Source organism: Lissotriton vulgaris, chromosome 7 (assembly GCF_964263255.1).
Source record: "Lissotriton vulgaris chromosome 7, aLisVul1.2, whole genome shotgun sequence".
Taxonomy (NCBI): Eukaryota; Metazoa; Chordata; class Amphibia; order Caudata; family Salamandridae; genus Lissotriton; species Lissotriton vulgaris.
In genome coordinates, this window is record NC_141695.1 from 239,593,611 (window position 1) to 239,615,364 (window position 21,754).

Below are 21,754 nucleotides of genomic sequence, written 5' to 3' on the forward strand. Positions count from 1 at the left end.
TCTGGTAGGAAATGGGAGGGTAAGAGGTGGAGGGGTAAGATCTTTCTGAAAAAGGATTCATGGAGGTCGGCGGAATATTGTTGTTTGTATTTAGTAAGTGCCTATAGAAGTAGCCCAATGGGAGAAGAGTTGTATTGAATTCCCATGTGGAGGGTGGGGGTGCCTTAGCTAGTGTCTTTTGGGCCCACTGGGGATTTCTGAATGTAATAGCTACGCAGTCCCCCTCGAATCTTTTACGTAGGGGGCCTATCCAACCTACTCTTTGCGTATGGGAAATTTCCCCAGCACATTCTATTGGAAAATTGCAGTTCAAACTTAACCAATGGAGTGCCTTGTTTTTTAGGGATGATGTCGTTTCACTCTGATCTTGTTTAAGTGTTGGTACGTTTACCAGTACAAGGACATAGGCTCCGCATTCGGGTGGAAGGGTGATGCGTGCCGGAATCTGTCTGGACCTATATGGTTTTTCATATGGTATCTTTGGTTGCTGGGACTTTGCAGTAGACTGATTAAGTTGTATGGGTTTCTGTGTTGATTTATGTGGTCCTTTTTGAGATGGTACGTGACTGCTCGCCGGTTGCACATTGGTTGATTGGGTGTTTGTATTAGAGTTAAGTGATGTAGTGTTAGACGTTGAAGGTTTGTTTACAGCTGTTGTGCTATTGCTTTGGGGATTTTGTTTTGAAAGAGTTGTTGACGTGGATATAGATTTCTTTACTGTGACAGCCTTAGGATGGGTGGCAATCGTGGGAGCCAGGGGAGCTAGGGTGGTAGTGGGTGGTGTAAGATGACTAGTATTATTGATTAGTCTTGCCATCTGTTTTTCGATATTGTTTAGGGTTCGCTCTATTGGTGTTAATTGAGTTTTTATAAGGTCCTTAATGATATCTAGTACTTGTGAATTAAGCTCAAGATAATTTGGGTTGGCGGCACCGTGACCCCTGTGGACGTCATCAGACGGTACAGCTGAAACAGAGGGGTCGTCCGTATTAACCGTTGATGAGTAACTTGCGTTATTCCGGTAGTTATTGCAGGACGTTTTTTTAGACCGTGTGCACCTTGGTAGAGTTTTTTGCTTAATCTTATTCTTAACTGCTGGTCTTGTGTTTTCTTGGTTAAGAAGGGGACCTTCCCTTATCTCCTTGTCGGTTTTTAGTGGAGAGACTGCTACTGGAATTGGGGACTCGGTTAAAGATTGTGACCCGGTCAGGGTTAGCAGGGGTATTTGGGTGGTTTGGGTGGGACTGATCACCAAAGTAGGAGTTTTTTCAAGGTCATGCAGGGTGTCTTCTCCAAGTGATAGGTGAGTGACAGATAGGTCAACACTCGTTGGAATGGTGTGAAGTTCAGCACGGGTTTCTCGCAACAATGGCACATTAGTTTCTTGTTGAGTAGGTGTTTTAGCTAGGGCCAAAAGGCCCATTGAGGATCTTCGTGCTGCTGCCAGGTCTTGGGAGACACGTCTTTCTAGGAGTACGATCCCCTGATTGATCGCGTCATTAGCTTTGTTGATAAATTGGTCGATCGGCCCAATTATCGGACCCACTCCTTGTGCCGTCTTGTTTCTCATTGCCCTGGTTGTCATAGTGGCGCTGTATCACAAGTGTAATCTTAGGTATTGTGATCAAATCGGGTCCTAGATGCAATGTGAATAGCAATGTGTAAGTGGGGATGAAAATGGGTTGGCCCAGACCAGACTTGCCCAGGCTTGAACGGGCTTAAACGGGCCCGCCCTTGGCCCGGGCTTAGCACCGCGCTTGGCCCCGCGCGCGTCCCGCGTTGCGCGTCGCTAATGCTGCTGAAGTACTCACGGGTAGAGAGGGGGCGTGGCACTGGGAGGGGGCGCGGCTCGCCCGGGAAGAGGACACAGCTGAGGATGTTAGAAGCTGCTCCTTGCAGTCCCGGGGCCGCGCCTCTCACCTCCTCTGCGGCCTCGCGCTGGAAACTCCTTTCACCGGCAATAACTCAGGTAACTGCTACTCCAGTAGCACAGGCAGGATTAGGGCAGATCAGGCAGACTCCTCTCAGCGAGCGGCTCCCGCGAAGCGGGGGCCGCGAGGAGTAATGAACACTTCGGTGGGGGCGGGCACTGGGAGGGGGCGCGGCTCGCCCGGGAAGAGGACACAGCTGAGGATGTTAGAAGCTGCTCCTCGCAGTCCCGGGGCCGCGCCTCTCACCTCCTCTGCGGCCTCGCGCTGGAAACTCCTTTCACCGGCAATAACTCAGGTAACTGCTACTCCAGTAGCACAGGCAGGATTAGGGCAGATCAGGCAGACTCCTCTCAGCGAGCGGCACCCGCGAAGCGGGGGGCGCGAGGATTAATGAACACTTCGGTGGGGGCGGGCACTGGGAGGGGGCGCGGCTCGCCCGGGAAGAGGACACAGCTGAGGATGTTAGAAGCTGCTCCTCGCAGTCCCGGGGCCGCGCCTCTCACCTCCTCTGCGGCCTCGCGCTGGAAACTCCTTTCACCGGTAATAACTCAGGTAACTGCTACTCCAGTAGCACAGGCAGGATTAGGGCAGATCAGGCAGACTCCTCTCAGCGAGCGGCCCCCGCGAAGCGGGGGCCGCGAGGAGTAATGAACACTTCGGTGGGGGCGGGCACTGGGAGGGGGCGCGGCTCGCCCGGGAAGAGGACACAGCTGAGGATGTTAGAAGCTGCTCCTCGCAGTCCCGGGGCCGCGCCTCTCACCTCCTCTGCGGCCTCGCGCTGGAAACTCCTTTCACCGGCAATAACTCAGGTAACTGCTACTCCAGTAGCACAGGCAGGATTAGGGCAGATCAGGCAGACTCCTCTCAGCGAGCGGCCCCCGCGAAGCGGGGGCCGCGAGGAGTAATGAACACTTCGGTGGGGGCGGGCACTGGGAGGGGGCGCGGCTCGCCCGGGAAGAGGACACAGCTGAGGATGTTAGAAGCTGCTCCTCGCAGTCCCGGGGCCGCGCCTCTCACCTCCTCTGCGGCCTCGCGCTGGAAACTCCTTTCACCGGCAATAACTCAGGTAACTGCTACTCCAGTAGCACAGGCAGGATTAGGGCAGATCAGGCAGACTCCTCTCAGCGAGCGGCTCCCGCGAAGCGGGGGCCGTGAGGAGTAATGAACACTTCGGTGGGGGCGGGCACTGGGAGGGGGCGCGGCTCACCCGGGAAGAGGACACAGCTGAGGATGTTAGAAGCTGCTCCTCGCAGTCCCGGGGCCGCGCCTCTCACCTCCTCTGTGGCCTCGCGCTGGAAACTCCTTTCACCGGCAATAACTCAGGTAACTGCTACTCCAGTAGCACAGGCAGGATTAGGGCAGATCAGGCAGACTCCTCTAAAAAAAAAAAGAATATTTGGGAGCAGATAAGTGCATTGAGTATAACATCAATGCATGGCTCCCCAATGCAGAGTTTTGCATCACACTTTTTACAATTCATTGTAGCATCCACAAGCTCAGTGAAAATGTGTGGCCGAGGTGAAGGTGGAACTCCTGCAGTTGATGTAGATTGAGCACTTGGGTCAACCTGGGCAGCTTGTTATTTTTTTTCTCTCTGCGAGATTTATTTGTCAAATTAACTGGGTAAATGGTCTACAAGAGTCTTTTCATTCGAGGATGTTCCGCAAGAGGACTTTTTTCAGATCCTCTTGATAGTACTTTTTTGCAAAACTTGCATGTAACCTTCCTTGCGTTGACCTTTTTCACACCATCTGGCATAGTAAGAAAGCCCAAACAACACTCTCCTTTTTTTTTCACAGGCTCCTCCACATCAACTACCTCTTCGAGGACATTTCTTCTGGATGGCTGGATGCCATTTTTCACAAAAAAAGTTAAAAAACACACCCAAAAAAGAAATTGCAAGAAGCTAGAATAATCAGGTCTTGTCTGGAATGCAGAAACATAATAAAAGAGCTAAAATTGGTGTTAGATCCTCCCTCTAAGAGAATGAAATGGCTTTAAACCAAGCATAAGTTTTCTTTGAGGTCATATGGAGTCGCGTAGGGTGTACCACCTGTCGCATCCTAGTCGCGCACCCGTTAAAGTTCGTGTACATAATAACAAAGTATAAATAGGTGTTTATAAAATATTTTTCTAAAGTGTATTAGTGAAAGTGTTGAAGCAAAATTTATATTTAAACTTTGTACAGTGATATTCCACACTTTGAAAATTATGCCGGAGTTGCCACTGCTGCGTGACCCTGGAAACATGTGCCGGCACGGTTCGCACATCCTACACACAAATAAGTTGCGCAATTGTGAAATCTCGTACAGTTAATTATAAAGTATAAATTCCTGCTTATAAATAGTTTTCTAAAATATATTACTAAAAGTCTTTAACAAAAACGAATATTTAAAATTTCTACAATGATATTTCATACTTTTGAAATTACGCCGGAGTTGCAACTCCTGTGCCATTCTGGACATACGTGCTAGCAGAGTTTGCGCACCCTGAATCCGGATACCCATTGTGTAGGTTTGCATAGGGTGCACGACTCCTTTGTAAAAATAAAATATATAAAAAAATAGCATAACAATACAGTAAAACACCTTTCACAGAATTAACAGCATCATTTTAAGTAAATATACATTTAAATAGTGCACATAAATAACACAATGCATTTTTAATAGTGTATGATATATGTATTTTAAAAGAGTGATTTTAATTCTTATAGAAGATTTTACAGTTATAGTTAGGAATTAGCATTTGAAAAACCTTTGAAATTCATTGAAAAAAACACAGGTTTTACTGACGTTATAGTTAGTTGGACATTTCACTCATACAAAACCAGAGAAATTTGGCCGTTATTGTTAGCTGAGCTAACTATAACGTATGCTCCCGTAATTCACTGATGATAACATCACATATTACATCACTCATGACCTGGTCGTGAGTCATGATCAATATAAGGTAAGATCTTATTATTTATCATACCTAACTATAACGTCACTTTAACCTTTGGTTTTCTTAGTGAATATCTAGGGGTTTGTTTAACATAAAATAGAAAAGATGTTATTACCATATCTAGCTATATCATCCCTTTAATCGTTGGTTCTTATTAAGTGAATTTCAGTTTAAAAAAAAATTATATTCTACCAACCCCCCCTTGCCACTCAACATGCCACAGATGGCCAAACACTTTCTGCACATAGCCATGCAGCCAGGTCGTGCCCCCTACCCATGTTGATGACCATCCCTTTATGGATAGCCAACCCCATGCAGACCCAAACCCAAATTTATTTATTTAAATACATATTTTTCGCAGTACCACTGTACTCATGTGGTACCACTATAGTAGCTTAGCGTACATGGCACTGCAGGACCATATAAGCTTTATTTATAGAAGCCTGCATGGTCCCACAGAACAATGGGAGTGCCACTTGTGTGGAGCTCCCACAGGAATTCCACAGTACCTCACTCCAGGGTCCTGCTGGGCCCCAGAAGTGTACTGTGCTACCCACAGCACATTTTATGTTGCCCCCCATCAGTGGATATGGAAGATCCCCCTGGTTCCCCTAAGTAGTGCCATGAAGTCAGAGTATCCCATTCCTACCCCTTATATGATTTTTTTCAATTAAAATTCAGGACACAGTGAGCATGTCAAGGAATGAGGTGAAGTGGCTGAACATTTTAATTGGAATGTTTTGTGAAGATTTTTCAAACATTGACAAAGTATTTTGCTAAACAAAAAACGCTCTTTGAAAACTCTGGACTGAAACAGTAGCTAGCACATGTTCTAAGCCTTAACAATGTGTGCTTCTTTTTTGTCTAGCCATTCATTGCATAATGATAATAGACTTAAAGTAAGCAAAGAAGCTTGGCACATGCAAAAATATGTTTTCATCCAATGGGTAACTCATTCAAAGCAGTAGCAACATAGCACTACTGACACATTAATAAAAGCAGCAACAACTTACTTTTAAAAATACAACCATTGGGTAAAGAGAGCTGATCTACTCGAAAAACCCAACGGCCTGTCATATTGATATTGCTTGTGGATCCAATGTTCAAAATATCTGGTGTCATAGAGACTGGAATGTTGTAATACTGCATACGGCCACTACCACACATGCCAGCCTAAGAGGAGTAAATGGGATAAAAGTAACATTAATATATCGTGGAAAAATATGACATTAATAACATTAGCTGCATTTCTCTATGGATGCTGGCTGTGTATGAAGTATGAAATCTGGTTGACAACCCTGGTAGCAATTCCTGGAATTGTAAGGCTATAGGCCTGACTATGTGTACGGCAGACCTGGGACCGCTGTACCCATGGATAGCGGTCTGACCAACCGCCATCGTGTCAGGCCTCCTGCCCTATTGCAATGGTGGCAGGGGGACCACCACAAGATTGCCACCTCTGCTGGGACCAGGATCCCATGACATTGCAGTAGTGAAAGGGTCTGTAAATGATGGTAGTGTTGATACCGGCACCACCGAGCGGAATGGGACCTGCATTTCCATTGCCCATTTCATGGCGAGGACCCCTCCACGAAAAGGGTGGCAAAAAGGCTGAGAAGGGGGCCCAAACTGGTCTCCTGGGTGAATCTGCCCATGGGGATATGTGCGGGGTGGCACATTTTGTGTCCCATGGGATAGCACCACCATGAGCGCACTCTGTGGCATGTACGACATAGTGCATGCCACACAGTGCACCCGATGCGGTCCCTCAGTAGCAGCATGACTGCTGGCTGTAATCCTGTCCAGGTAAAAACTCTTAATTGGGTAGGCGAGAAGGATTAGGCTTGACGGTCTTCCTCAGACCGGCACATTGGTGATCCAGCTGGAAGGTCGCCAAACTCAAAATCAGGCCCTAACATAACAGAATTTACAAGGTCTTTCTTTATAAAGACCTTTTGATTTTTAACAGTAGCATTCTAATTAATTCTTCACTGTTTTGCTAATTAATACTTCAGTGTTTTGCTTAATGATATTCTAGAATGGAATGTCTATCCCCTCTCCACCCCCCAAGCACAGTGCACAAGTTGGGACTTCCATTAGCACACAATACAAAATGAGGTAACGTACCAAAATAACTCATACCCCAACCTCAAGATTTGTATACCTTGAAGAGATTTATGCTGTGGTTTTGAGAAATGCTCCTGGAATGTATACAGTCTATTCTCCTTTTAGTGTACTTTGACCATACCTGAGCAGGAGTGCCACCCAGGCCAGTGTTTCTGTCTCCACCAGTAGATCTTCCACTTGTCCACTGAATGTGATAATAGTTAAAGATGGAGAATGTAAGAATGCCATCAGTGGTTAGAACGACTTGAAACGTGTTTACCTAGGATGAGAAGTCAATCAGAAAGCATACAAAATTGTACATTTTATGTCCATGCAATGTGCAATTGTGCTATTGTAAGAAACTCCACCAAACTGCATGCTTCTAAAAGGGGAAATAGCCTACACAGCAGTGCATTTACCATGCAATATAGGCCTTTACAAAGCAGCCTTTATCATTCAATTGGTAAGGTTAGTATATACATATATATATATTCTTTACCACACCAAACTACCAGTAAAAGAAGGCGCTGACTCCGTGAATCTCAGTTCAAACGATTTATTTCAGGTTCAGTTTCTGCTCAGACGCGTTTCAGCGGCTTGCTCCCGCCTTGATCACTAACATCTGTGTTGCTAAATCATGACATATATATACATGTAAAGGTTGTCATGTGATTCATTAGTCAACCAGTTTCAACTGACTGTTGCTATGGTAAACATGGTTCCACCCCGTGTAAGTGCAAGTTGGTGACTTGCACATTTCATTTTCATGTTAGTCTTTCTTCACTTGTCATCATTAGTATCTATTTTACAACCGATTTTTAAATTTATACATTTAAATACAAATAAAATAAAATAAAATAAAGCATGTGTTCAAATACGCGCCTTTACAATACGTGTAACTCTAGTTGCCATTCAAACACTGCATAATTCTCTATACATAGTAGCTGTTTACAGAAAAAACGGCCCCTGGTACCAACACATATGTATAACATACAAGCCATGATTGGCTTCTGTCAGCTATGTTGGGAGTGTGTGGGTCTATCATTGGGCGGTCATGACCGAGGTCGGAGCATAAGGGTTTCACTGGTCCAAGAGGCCGGTGATTTGATTGTTTCCCTTCGGCTTGGTGACTCATTACATGCAGCGCACTCATCGTGGTAAGTGTTTGATCAGTTCGACCTCACTGCTCTGTTTATTAACGTTTCATGGCCAGTGCTTATTTTATATTTTGTTTGTAATTTCGTGAGCTGCTCACTGTAAAGTGTTTTTACCGTCGAGCGTGTCCTCCGATAATTACATGAGGATTGGTCTGGCCCGCAGAAGCCTACTCTGAGGTTTATGAGCCATAAGGACGCGCAGTCGTGGGGCACTAGGTTCAAGTGAGGTGGCGTGAAGGTGGGGTATGGCTTTGTGCATAAATCCTTATTTACATGTGAGTGATATACGTGAATAAATTAATTTAAATTAATTTAAACAACAGATGTTCTAAAGGGGTACTCAGGAAAGACTAGGGAGACACTTATGCTGGTTCATATATGGACACTTAAGGCTTCATCTGCGTTCAAACCTGACGGGATTTTGGAGTTAAAAAAAATAATGTATCTTGACTCCAGGCGGCGTAAAGCAAGTTTACGATTCCCGCCTCTGACATTTCTGGGTATGCTGTCGATGACAAAGTAGGTTAGTCCTGCCGCATTTCCTGCATGGGTTTCGTGGATGAGCCTTGCCACTGGGTAGGCTTGGTCTAAGTTTGCAATCGCACGTAGATGCTGCAGAATTCTTATGTGTACAGGGTGGATAGTGGATCCGACATATCTTTTACCATATTCACATGTGAGCACGTACACCGCAAACTCTGTTTTGCATGAGAAGAGTTCCCTGATTTTATATGGAAAACTTCTGAAAGGTACATCCACGTTAGTCGTGTTTATACAGTGGTTGCAGGCTTTGCATTAACTGCATTTTCTAAACCCTTTTTGTGATTGTAGCCAGTTTTTTTTTTTTTTAGGGCTGGGGCATTGCAGACTAGTTCGTTGCTCATCGACTTGGCTTTTCTAAATGACACCAATGGTGTTTTACCAACTGCCTGACCTGTGGTTGGGTCATTACGGATAAGTGGCCAGTGCCTAGTTAAGATTTTGTGGAGATTTGTGTGGTATCGGTTGAAACCTGTTATCAACCTCAGTGGTTGTCTTTCTTGTTTACCACTGATTTTCTCCGTTTTCTTTGGGAACAACAGTTCATGTCGGGTTTTCTTGCTACACTGGGCTTCAGCATTGCTACAAGTTTTCTTAGTATACCCCCTTTGCTGGAGTCTTGAGAACAGGTTTTGTTTAGCTTCATTCAGGCCCTCCCGGGTGCTACAGTTACGTGTCATTCTAAGACATTCTGCATAAGGGATTGATTGTTTTAGGGGCGTGGGGTGAAAGCTATGGGCGTGCAGAATCGCATTGCCAGCAGTTGGCTTGCGGTAGGTTCGAGTTTGAATTTTGTCATGTTGAACATACAATTCTACATCCAGGAACTGTATTGTTTCAGCGCTGGTATTGCAGGTAAATTTTAAATGTAATGCATTTTCATTCAAACTTTCAGCAAATTACATTGCATTTTCCACACTGCCTTCCCACAAAATAAAAATATCATCAATGAATCTCTTGTAGATGATCACATTGTCGGTCATAATTTGTGGGTATAGTGCCCAGAGTACCTGCTCCTCCCACCAGCCCATATGCAGATTTGCATAGCTGGGGGAGAAGCAAGTTCCCATGGCTGATCCTTGGACCTGTTTGTAGTGTAGTCTATCAAACATGAATGTATTGTTCGTGAGGCACCATTCAGTCATTTCCAGCAGCATATTTGTATGTTCAAACAGGTGTATAGGTCTTTTAACCAGATAATGCTTTATGGCATTTAGACCGTTTTTGTGCCTGATGCTGGTGTAGAGTGCCTGGACATCCAAAGTCATAAAAAGATACTGTTCATTCCACTTGACATCATATATCTTGGTTAGGAAGTCACCTGTGTCTCTTATGTATGCAGGAAGTTTCTTTACTTCTGGTTGCAAGAAGTAATCTATAAAAACACTGGTGTTTTCGAACAAGCTTCCAATTGCCGATATTATAGGTCTTCCAGGTGGTATTTTGTTATTTTTGTGTATCTTGGGAGCTGTAGTTGAGCTGTTACAGGATAGTCATTTTTTAGAAACTCAAATTCTTTTTTACTCAGTAGTCCTTTTCCTCGCCACTTGTACAGTTCGTTATGGTATTTCTCTTGTATACCTATCACGTTAGTGGGGGTGATTCTTATATAACATTCTCGGTCTTGTAGTTGACTTTGTGCTTCCTTATTGTACATTTCCAGGGGCCACAAAACTATGTTGCCCCCTTTGTCAGACCACCTCACGACAATGTCTGATCTTGCCTTGATTTTAGTCATTACATCATTGTATTTATGTGTGTGATCTTGGTTTTGGAGATTTTGTTGTTTTGTACTCAGCATTGACAAATCTTTGAGATCTTTGGTTACACACTCAGCGAAAAGGTCTAGACCACCTTTCGGCATTGCTGGCATAAATACTGATTTTGGTTTGAATCCTGTTTCTATTCTTTGATAAATGTCTATGTCAGATCTCATGGCTGCACCGCTTGGTGTAACTGCATCATTTGCATTTTCGTTTTGATTTTCCAGATCTATCATGATTTGTAAAGTTTCCACGTGTGCCACACTCAGCATTTGACTAGGGTCATTTGTTTCAGGAGTCTGAGGGCTGTTTTGACTTGAATTGGAGAAATATTTCTGTAGTTTCAGTTTTCGAACATATAGGAATAGGTCAATGCGTGTTTGAGCATAATCAAAGTTGGTGTTTCTGCAGAAAGTTAAACCCAATGATAAAATTTCCAGTTCTTTAGGTGACAGCTCCAAATTAGATAGATTCATAACTGTGTTCTCGTTAGTTGTATCTATCATCAGCATCTGTTGCGTCTGTATTTTGGCTTGCTTTGTTTTTGCACCTGTTGTCCCCATCCCCTGTTTTTTTATATATATATCCATACTAATATAATAAGGAGAGAGCCCAAACCTTTGAGGCGGGTAATCTCAGGAACCACAGCACCAATCACAACACCCAATACAACATTGGAAAGGGCAGTTGCAGCAGAAGGACATAGGCTATGCAGACACCCACCATATACATTGAAAAGGTAAAAGAACCGTGCCAGCAAAGTAGTCCCTTGTGGGCGTGTCTGCGTTGTGCTGTGTGCTGTGGACATGACAAACGCTGGGGACATGTGGTACGTTCTGCCCTTCATGCCATGTCTCATATCGTGTGCTAATCCCACCCTGCTCTCTTTAAATACCCCTGCACCCCATAATCATAACCCACCCTTACACCTCAAAATACCCCAACACCCTTAAACACTAACCCATCTTAACCCTATAAATATACCCTGTACCCCAAAACCCAAACCTATCCCTAAACTGTAAAAATACCCCTGTACCCCAAAACCCAAACCTAGCCCTGAACCCTATAAATACCCCTGTACCTCAAAACCCAAACCTACCCCTGAACCCTAAAAATACCCCTGTATCCCAAAACCCAAACCTAGCCCTAAAACCTAAAAATACCACTGTGCTCCAAAATCCAAACCTACCCCTGAACCCTAAAATACCCCTGTACCCCAAAACCCAAACCTAGCCCTGAACCCTAAAATACCCCTGTACCCCAAAACCCAAACCTAGCCGTGAACCCTAAAAATACCTGTGTAACCCAAAAACCCAAACCTAGCCCTGAACCCTAAAATACCCCTGTACCCCAAAACCCAAACCTACCCCTGAACCCTAAAAATACCCCTATACCCCAAAACCCAAACCTAGCCCTGAACCCTAAAAGTACCCCTGTACCCCAAAACTCATACCTATCCGTAAACCCTAAAACTACCCCTGTACCCCATAACCCAAAACTATATCTGAACCCTTAAAATACACAAACACCCCAAAACATATTCCTCAGTACCCCAAAACATATAACCCTATACCAATACTTACCTTATCCAAACATTAAAAAAAACATGTTTTGACCATTCATTCATTTACAACGAATTTCGTTGTAAATGTGTGCGTGGTAAAAGCATATAAAATGTAATGCCATGCGTTATAATGGCATTGCGGAGTCATGGTACTTTCGTAATGAAAGTATGCAGACTGATGGTATGCGAAAAGAAAGTTGCGGAATAATGGGTGTTTACCCTCCCCCAGTAAGTACATTGGTGGCACGGCGGCCCACATCTGCAGCAACATACTCATATTTTTTCACCACCCATTTGAAAAATGCACAGGTCTCTCTCATTGATGGCCAGCACCGACATACACTTTTAGACACACCTCCCGCTACAAGTTCTAGAATTGCAAACTTTAGAGCTGGGGGGCTACGTTCGAATCTCGGCATCAGCTCAACATCCTGTGATTCCAGGCAAATCGCTTTGTCTCCCCGTGCCTACCACAAATGAAGGTGTTCTTCTGTAACGTAAATTGTGCTTATGCCATGTTGTCGAGTTTGCGCTATATAATATTGCAAGGAAAAATAAAGTAGGGAAACTCGAGTTCACACACTACTGAACGCGCACTCTTAAGTGCATCAGCAGTGCACTGTGAATCGGAGCGTTTCACAGGCCTGTCACAGATAAGAAATGCTATCAAAACGAAATCCTACAAAACAATATACTACTGGCCGGCAGCAATTCATACCCGGACAACGTCGGGACTGGCTGCTAGTATATATATATATTCACAAGGACACAAAACGACCACCTGGTAGACCTATTGTCTCCTCAATTGGATGCTTGACAGAATCCATGTCCCAATATATTGACTATTTTCTTTCAGACTTTGTCAGAACTCTGCCTTCATATCTTCAAGACTCAACACATTTTATCAAAAACATTATGGACATACCATGGGAGCAGGATATGTGGATGATTGTACTGGACATTACTAGCCTGTACACAGTGATTGACCACCAGAAGGGTTTACAGGCAGTCAGACATTTTCTAAAAGGGAGAACACTTGAATTTTCAGAGCATAACAAAATGTTATTGGAATTTGTGAAATTTGCTCTCCAAAAAAATATCTTCCTTTTTGACAAACAACACTACCGCCATATAAGGGGGACCGCGATGGCACCTGCTTCGCCCCCAGCTACGCGAATGTATTTATAGGCTGTTGGGAGAAGCAGGTGGCCTGGGCGGAACAGTACAGTGCATGGGTTAACTGCACCATATCCTGGTACAGATATATAGATGATCTGTTCATCTCATGAAAAGGTCCGAAATTGCAAGCAGAGGCATACATTGCTGAATTAAACAGAAACTCCCTAAATCTCCACTTCAGTGGTGAAATAAGCCAGACTGCGGTATCCTTCCTTGATCTACAAGTATTTATTCATGATGGCAAAATTTGTACAAAGCTATTTAGAAAATCAACAGCAGTCAATTCAACCCTTGAGGCGAGTAGTAGTCACCAACAAACTTTAAAAAATAGTATTCCATATCGGGGACTATTATGCCTAAAAAGGACCTGTTCTAATAATGATGACTTTGAACAGGCAAGTAAAGATGCCATCGAACGCTTTAAAGCCAGAGGGTATAAGACTGCTTTATTAACCAAAACATTTGAGAAAGTGAATAAGATTCCAAGAAAGAATCTGTTAAGAGATCGATGTAAATCTACTACAAGTGAAATTGAACCTTGTAGATTTATTACTACATTTTCTGGTGAAGCTGGGGTATTGAGACAAATATTATATCGAAATTGGCATATACTAAAAGCTGATATGGTAATTGGCAAGGAATTACCTGAACAACCACAGGTTACCTTCAAACGCAGTAGATCCCTGAAAGATCATTTGGTAAAAAGCCATTATGAGTCTGTCCCCTTCATTCCCAGAATAAATACCATGACAGGACTCTTTCCTTGCTCAAAATGCAAGGCATGTAAAAGTAGTGCAAAAGTACTAACTTATCAGATACCAGGCAGAGAAGAGTTAAAGAAAATTAACCATTTCCTAAAATGTACTACACCTTTCTGTGTATACTGCCTGGTATGCTCCTGTATCACAATGTATGTGGGTAGTTCAGTCAGTAAGTCAGTCAAAATACTTTATTTCGATAATTCAATATCATAAAAAAACGGTGATACCTTATATATACATAATATATACATTATTTACACATTAAAATTATTACAGTAAATATGTTAAAAAGGAAAGTTTAAAAAATATCCCACAAATTTCATAAGTATTAAAAATCACATCACAAGTAATTTGCGTCCTTATAGCACTTCCCTGTACAAAATGATATTTACAATATGAATGTCCAGCTTCATATGAGTACATTTAAACACAATTTATCATTTTCCTGTTCCTAAGCCGAACAGCACCCACCAAATAGCTGGCCACATGAAAAAAAAACCTGGGGTTATTTAGTAATTGCAGGTATAGGAGAGCGGGCTTAACTTGAAAAAACCCTGCCTCCTTAAGGATGGGAACAAGGAACTTCATCCTTACTGCCGTGTAGTGACCACAAAACATCAAAAAATGCATTTTGTCCTGCGTAGAAAAATTATCGTAAGTGCACGGCAGTGCCTGTTCAGGGGTGCTTCATTCTGGAAAATGACATAAATTCAGATGAATCATATTGAGGCGAAAATGTGTTAAAAGAAACCTGTGGTAAGAACTAAAATAAGGTAAAGTTCAGGTCCGGGGGGATTGGCAACCATAAGATTAGCCCTTACCGTGGATTTTCTGAGCTCAATTTCCTCTCTGTCTAAGGACAACATCTGTATCATAGCGTCCTTAGTTTGAGCAATGTCCTTACGGGTTATTGTTTCTGGTGAGGAAAAGAGCTCCGGTCTCTCAAGTTTGTAAAAACACTGTTTAACATAAGACAACCACTGCATTTTATTTACATTGTCTAGTAAGAGGCAATCTTTAAGAATAAGATGATTCAAGGAAAGTTCATCATTCAACCAAGTTTTCAGCCAAGTTATTAAAGGGGCCACTCTTATTGTGTCTGTAATAAAGCCGGCCCCTAACTCTGAATGGATCGTGTATGAGGGAGTGGACTGTGGCACTGATAAAACCGATCTCATGAATTTATTTTCAGTAACTTGTAAACAGTCTATAACACTATATCCCCATAATGAGCAGCCATATGTGGCTACAGCCAGGCATTTAGCTTTATAGATGTTCAACAGAGCTGTTATAGGCCTAGCCCCCATTTTTTTTACTAAAGCCCATGATTGCTGAGGAGGTTCTAGCAAAGGCACTGTTTCTATTTTTAATCTGCGGTCCCCAGTTCCCCTTCTCTTCGAAGGTGATCCCCAAGTACGGGAATGTGGGCTCTCTGCTAAGTTCCTCCTCACAACAAAGAAAAATTTGTGAATTTTTTCTTTCTTGAGCCCTTCCCCATGATCATAATTTGCGATTTCTTTGCATTTATTTTAAGGTCCAAGGATTTCATAAAAAGCCCAAAAGCATCTAACAAACGTTGTAGCCCGACCCCAGTCCGTGATAGAAGGACCGCATCATCCGCGTATAGGAGAACCGGTATGCCAAGTTCCCCTAAACGCGGTATGTCGGGCGTGGCCTCCCTAAGTACAGGTTCAAGGGCGTTTATTTAGATTGTAAACAGAAGGGGGGCCATAATGCACCCTTGCCTGACCCCCTTTCCGATTTAAAATGACTAGAGCAACGCCCCTCTGCGTTCACCCTAAAGGACGCCGGGAGACCAGAATGTAGGTACGCCAAAAGATTAACAAGGGCGCGATCAAGACCCAAATCAATTAAAATCCTCCAAAGCCTTGTGCGATTTACAAGGTCAAAAGCAGAATCAAGGTCCATGAACCCCAGGTACATTGGCCCATCCTTGGCCTTAGTATATTTATCCACCAGCAGTTGTAGATTAAGGCACTGATCCAAAGTGCTCCTTTTGGATCTAAATCCATATTGCACATTTGACAGTATCCCTCTATCATCAAGCCAGTCTTGTAATTTGTGCAGAATGACCCATCCCAAGATTTTAACCGATGAATCTATTAGGGAGATCGGTCGATAACAGGCGGGATCTACCCTGTCTCCCTTCTTGAAAACTGGGATAATAATGGATTCTTTCCAAGATGCTGGGATGTTGTTATGGTTCAATGCGTTAAAGACCTTACACAAAATCTTCGACCATAATTTTGGGGCACATTTAAAAATATCGTCAGGGACCCCATCCGGGCCAGGTGCCTTGTTTTTCAGGGTCTGATCTATCGCCCTTTCAACTTCTAAGGCCTCAAAGGTAACACAAGAGCCCTCCATGCTATAAGGGGTACGATTTAATAGGTCCTCAGAGGATGTACTAGAGTATATATTCCCAAAGTGTTTAATCCAAGCGTCGTCAGGAATGTTGGACTCGAGGGGGAGATTCTCCTCATTAGAAAAAAGTGGCTGATTTACCACTTTCCAGAACTGGCCGCTGTTTTTAATGTCTCTGGATCAAGTAGCTGTGACCAGGCCTTTTCTTTTAACTCATTCCTCCTGGTTTGAATGGCTTTTTTATAAGCTGATCTTAACTTGGCTATTTGGGCACAATCTTTTGAGCTAGCCTTCAGGGCTTCAAGTAAATCAGCATGCGCCCTTGAGCATGAATGACCAAACCATCTCTTTTCAAAATGTCTGGAGGGTCTCTTTTCCATGGTTAAGCTCTGGTTGATCTGTTTACATATATTATCAAAGGCGATGATTACTTGTGTACACAAGGCCCGTATATCTAAACAAATGGCTACATCATCCTCCACCCTGTCCAAAACATCCGAAGACAACTTCGGGTATTACGTTCGACCATTTTAGTCTGGGTCCTTGATCTTTGACAATCGCATTATGGCCTCCCTTGTGAGACACTAGGTTCAAAGTTAAAAAATCCTTGGACAATACCTCTATTAGCACCGGGTTGTGGTCACTGAAGACCGAGACCACAGTATTGTACCTTAACACTTTACCTAATATATAAGAAGACGTAAAAATTTAATCGATAATTGTACCATTGCTGGTTCCTTTAAATGTAGGGGTCTTATTTTCACCCTCCCCGCAACATGATTCATACAAATTCCATGCTGCCAAAAAAGTTTCAAGGGCCTCCCCTCTTTTTGAGTGTTCAAAATGGGTAGCTATAGAGTATGGTGGCCCATCTTCTACTGTGTTGGCACATGGCTGGTTACAGGGATGGATGTTAAAGTCACCTAAAAGAATTATCTCAAAGCAATTTACTTTGGATCTATAGACTGACAAAAATATACCCACTTGATCCAGATTATAACTGGTACTTTCATTTGCGTTAGAGTTATAAAAATTAATAAACAAAATCTTGGGTGTGTCGGGGGAATTCAGTTCAACAATTAGACAGTTTTGACAACCTGAATCATGCTGGGTTAACACTCCTTTTAAATCAAGTTTAAACAAGCTTAATAAACCTCCTTTTGATCTACCTACCACACTACTTGTGGCTGGAATACCGAAATGTCTATAACCATCTAGGGAGAAGCTGTTTGATGAGTCCCAGGTCTCCTGGAAGGCCAAGATGCCAAAAGTTTTCAAACAATTAATCCATATTTCATTCCCAACGTTGGCCCTGATCCCAGCGATGTTCCAGGTCATAATTCTGCAAGGTTGTACATTGGTCCGGGAGTTTTTTAACAGTCAATCATTTTCCTCCAATGAAGCTAAGGGGGAAAACCGGTTGAACAATGGCAAAATTTGTTCAGCTTGAAAATTTGGCCTACACAAACTATAACAGTAAGGATCCGAAGGCATCGTGGTTTGATAGCCAATTTGAGCACGTGGCACAAAGCCCTGCCTGGATAAAGATGTTAGTGAATTTGGTTGAGCAGCGTGTGATTTAGGGATGTTACTAAGGTGATTATAGAAAAACCCAAGAGGGCACGCACATATAAAATCATCTGTGGTTGGTAAAGAAGCAGCCCTTAGCAGGACGGTGGCAGCATGCTGTGGGTGCTTAAAATTTATAATAATGCAGTCCCCCCTGCTCGTTTTTCATGAACTACCTATCCAGCCCACTCTACGTATTGATATTATGTCATTGCAGAATGCGACAGGAAACCCACAATATTTACTCAGCCAAGCTAGTACTTTATAGTTCAGCAAGTCAATCGTTTCCCCCCGCGCATCATTTGGCAGCGAATCCACAACAGGGACGTTAGTTAGTTCTACTATGTACGGGGCACAATCTGGAGGGAGATTGACTAGTGGTCCTTGCTTCCCTTCCCGCCGCCCGAGTTATTATCTCCTGCAGCGCTAGTTAGTGTGCTGGCTCTCGAGATAGATGGATGAGTAACATGTTTAATTGGAGGCTGAGCGGGTGGTATAACTGATGCAGTGTGTGTCGGGCTGTGCCCCCCACTACAAGAACTTGCGGCCCCCTCATTTTCAGTAGTGCCCATATTGGTACTCTTAGCTGTTTTAGACGAGGATAAATGGGAAGATAAAAGACCACCCAATCTAGAGACCTCTTTAGAAACCTTATCTAATTTGTCCCCATCCCCTTTACTAGAAGCCACAGCACCCTTGGTTACTTTGGCACTGCTCATATTAGAATTTTGAGAATTTTGTGATGTGGCTAAGTGGGAAGATAAAAGGCTACCCAATCTAGAAACCTCTTTTGTAACCTGTTCCACTCTATCCACAAGGGGTCTAATCATAAGCTCCATTTTCGAGATAAACATATTGACCAGGGAGTCAATTTGATCATTGTTCAACTTAATTGTGTCAGCCTCATTAGGTGTATCAGAAATGGCCCCTATGTTTTTAGATGGGGTGCCTACTTTCTTAACTCTCCTATTCCCTCCCCGTTTACTCAATAACTTTCTACAAGCCCTCAGTGTTCTTCATGCCGGCGAGGGTGCCGGAGAGGTTCCCGGGGTGGATGTTTGTGAAGGTTGTGGAGCAGATGGCTGGGAGTTGTCCAGTGTCACCACAGTAGATGATGAGGTAGCAAGTGTTTCTGTGTCTGCTCCTGTTTCAGCGCCTTGGATGCCCCCTAAAGTTAGATCAAGGGTCTCTGGTAGGACTAGCCTACTTGTAGGTAAAGGAGGTGGGCTAGTCCGATTTAGTGAAAGACGGCGTTCTGAGTTAATTTGACTAACTACTTTTACCATGTAATTATCTATGGGACCAGACAATAGAGGTGTTTTTGATGATCATAATTTGGCCATTTTATTGTGACTGATGTACCCGCCTATAGAAAACACCCAATAATAAACACTCACAGGTCGGGAAAATGTCCAGAGGCAGCGTCCCAAAGTCCGTGGCCCAGCCCGGCCTTGTACAGTCTCGGATGGGCTTAGACGGGCCCGCCCTTGGCCCAGGCTTCGCCCAGCGTCCCGCGAGGGAGGGCTGATGCTAGTTTTATGCGCCTCTTGGCGCTTCAATGAGGTCACGAGTATCCATGGGCTGCTGGGGGTTGCAGTCTACTGACCTGCCCTTCACACAGTGGCCGGCGCTTTCCAAGGTGGCAGTGGGAGCGGGCAACAGGAGGCAGGCAGCAACTCCAGCAGGTCCAGGGGCAAGAAGACAGCAGCTCCTCACCCGGGCTCCCCAGCGGCAAAAACTGCAAATGGCAAGTTCCGCGGAACTCCCGTAGTTCCAAACACCCTGTAAAGAAGAGAATATTAGAGCATGCCCGAGCAATTGAGAATAAAGACCCGGCCTATCCAGTGGCCAGGCACTTTTCTCAGAGTCACAATAGTTATCGGTCACTCCTCAGATTTTCTGCATCGACCACGTTCGTGCAAGTGAGCGTGGTGGTGACAGAATACAGAAACTACGTAGACTCGAATCAAGATATATCATTGATCTACGCACAATTATTCCCTTTGGCCTTAATTCAGAAGAAGAATTAGCGATACACTTGGGATAACAGGGCTCTGATGACACTGAAAGTTTAGCATCATGATTGTCAGTATATGATATGCTTCTGAATAATGCGGATATCGAGGACTGTTTACTTGATTGAGATATTTAATCATGGGCATTGAATATGAATTGATTATTCTGCAAAGCATTACTGTTAAAGACCACATCTGTTGCTGTTGAAAATCAAATTTAGAATTGTGATTTGTATATATGCCCATCCAGGGCACAATTTTGTTTAAGCATTTCTCTTTAAAAGTCCGAATTAATTGCCCATTCAGGGCTCAATTATGTGCAAATGATTTACTTAAAAGGACAAAGAGCTAAACATATTAATTGGCAATTATCAATGCACTTAAATGTTATTTTCGCTTTCGGTATTCTCTTTTACTTTGAGATATGCTATGTAAATAATGATTATTGACACATTTCAAGATGGCCCCCGGAGTGGGAGCGATGAATTTGTCTGCTCTTTATGTCCATTAACGTAGTAATGAGGAAAAAAGAAAAAAATGTACCTCAGCTGTTTGCTTTAAATGGCGGGAAGCGTTTTTGTTTGTTTGCAACACAGTGGAAAAAGGCAGTCCGCCAAAACGCATCCTGTTAAAGCGTGAATAAACCTTTTGAAAACACCACGAGAGTGTGGCCAATTCCTTTTTAGAGGTAATTCCTTGGAGCTGATATATATATATATATATATATATATATATATATATATATATATATATATATATATATATTACCTACTGGCTATCGCCAGTAGGTATATATAGTTAGAATTTTTTCTCTATGGGACTTTTGAAAATTCTATGTCTAATAACTTTGGCGTTTGTGGACGGAATCGGCTGAAATTTTCAGGAAAATGGCACATTTTGATTCTGAGCAGCCCCTGAAAATTTAGGGGGGTTTCGTCAAGGGGGGGCTGAGAAAAAAGGGGGGTCCCAAAACGCGTTTTTCCCATGTTAATTTCCATAGGGCGGTTGGACTCACTTTTAGCTCGAACGGCTGAATGGATTTGCACGAAACTTGGCAAAATTGTAGGGACTGTTAGCCCGATGTGCCTTTGCTAGGTCTCAATATATGTGCTCCAGTAGTTTTTGAGAAATTAACGTTCAAATCAAGATATATATCTGTAACAGCGCTCTGGGCAGCGATCCGGTCCGCTTACTTTTCGCTTATCGGAACTTTGCGCGCAGAAAGCTGATTGGCTCTCCGGTGTCTGTCAACATTCTAAACAGTCCGGAGCGGACGCCATCTTGTCTCTCGGTAGGATCGAGAGAGAAGAAGAGGTGGAAAACGAAAGGGGAATTTAATGAAAGGGGGCAAGGTATCCCCCTCTTGACCCCCTAGGAATGTTGTTGGGGTTATTAAAGGGTCCCGTGGGGAAAATAAAAAAAAAATGATTTTTCACGGTAGAAGCGCGGCCGCGAACTGGTAGCGAAACGGGAATTCGCCATTTTGTGCTTTGTTAATTAAATTACTAGTTATAAGTGGGTGCGGGAGACGTATCCTAATCCCCTATGTTTCCTGAGGGTGGCTGAGGAGGCTGATATATGTTGATACATCTCTTCCAGCGGCTGTGCGTGAGCTTTTTTTTTTTTTGCTGCGTGACAGTCCGGAGCGGCCGCCATCTTGTCTCTCGGTAGGATCGAGAGAGAAGAAAAGGTGAAAAACTAAGGGGGAATTTAATGAAAGGGGGCAAGGTATCCCCCTCTTGACCCCCTAGGAATGTTGTTGGGGTTATTAAAGGGTCCCGTGGGGAAAATAAAAAAAAAATGATTTTTCACGGTAGAAGCGCTTCACGGGCCGCGAACTG

General features: G+C 43.5%; 1 protein-coding gene across 1 annotated transcript in view; it reads right to left on the minus strand.

Moving 5' to 3' along the window:
- Positions 1–21,754, minus strand: part of LOC147701284 (alpha-tectorin-like) — a 550,081-nt gene that overhangs the window by 422,450 nt on the left and 105,877 nt on the right. Inside the window, exons 4-5 of the mRNA XM_086930016.1 lie at positions 7,123–7,260; positions 5,888–6,047 (exon numbers count right to left, since the gene is read on the minus strand). Coding sequence (XP_086786142.1) covers positions 5,888–6,047; positions 7,123–7,260 — 298 coding nt within the window. The remainder of the gene's footprint in view (positions 1–5,887; positions 6,048–7,122; positions 7,261–21,754) is intronic.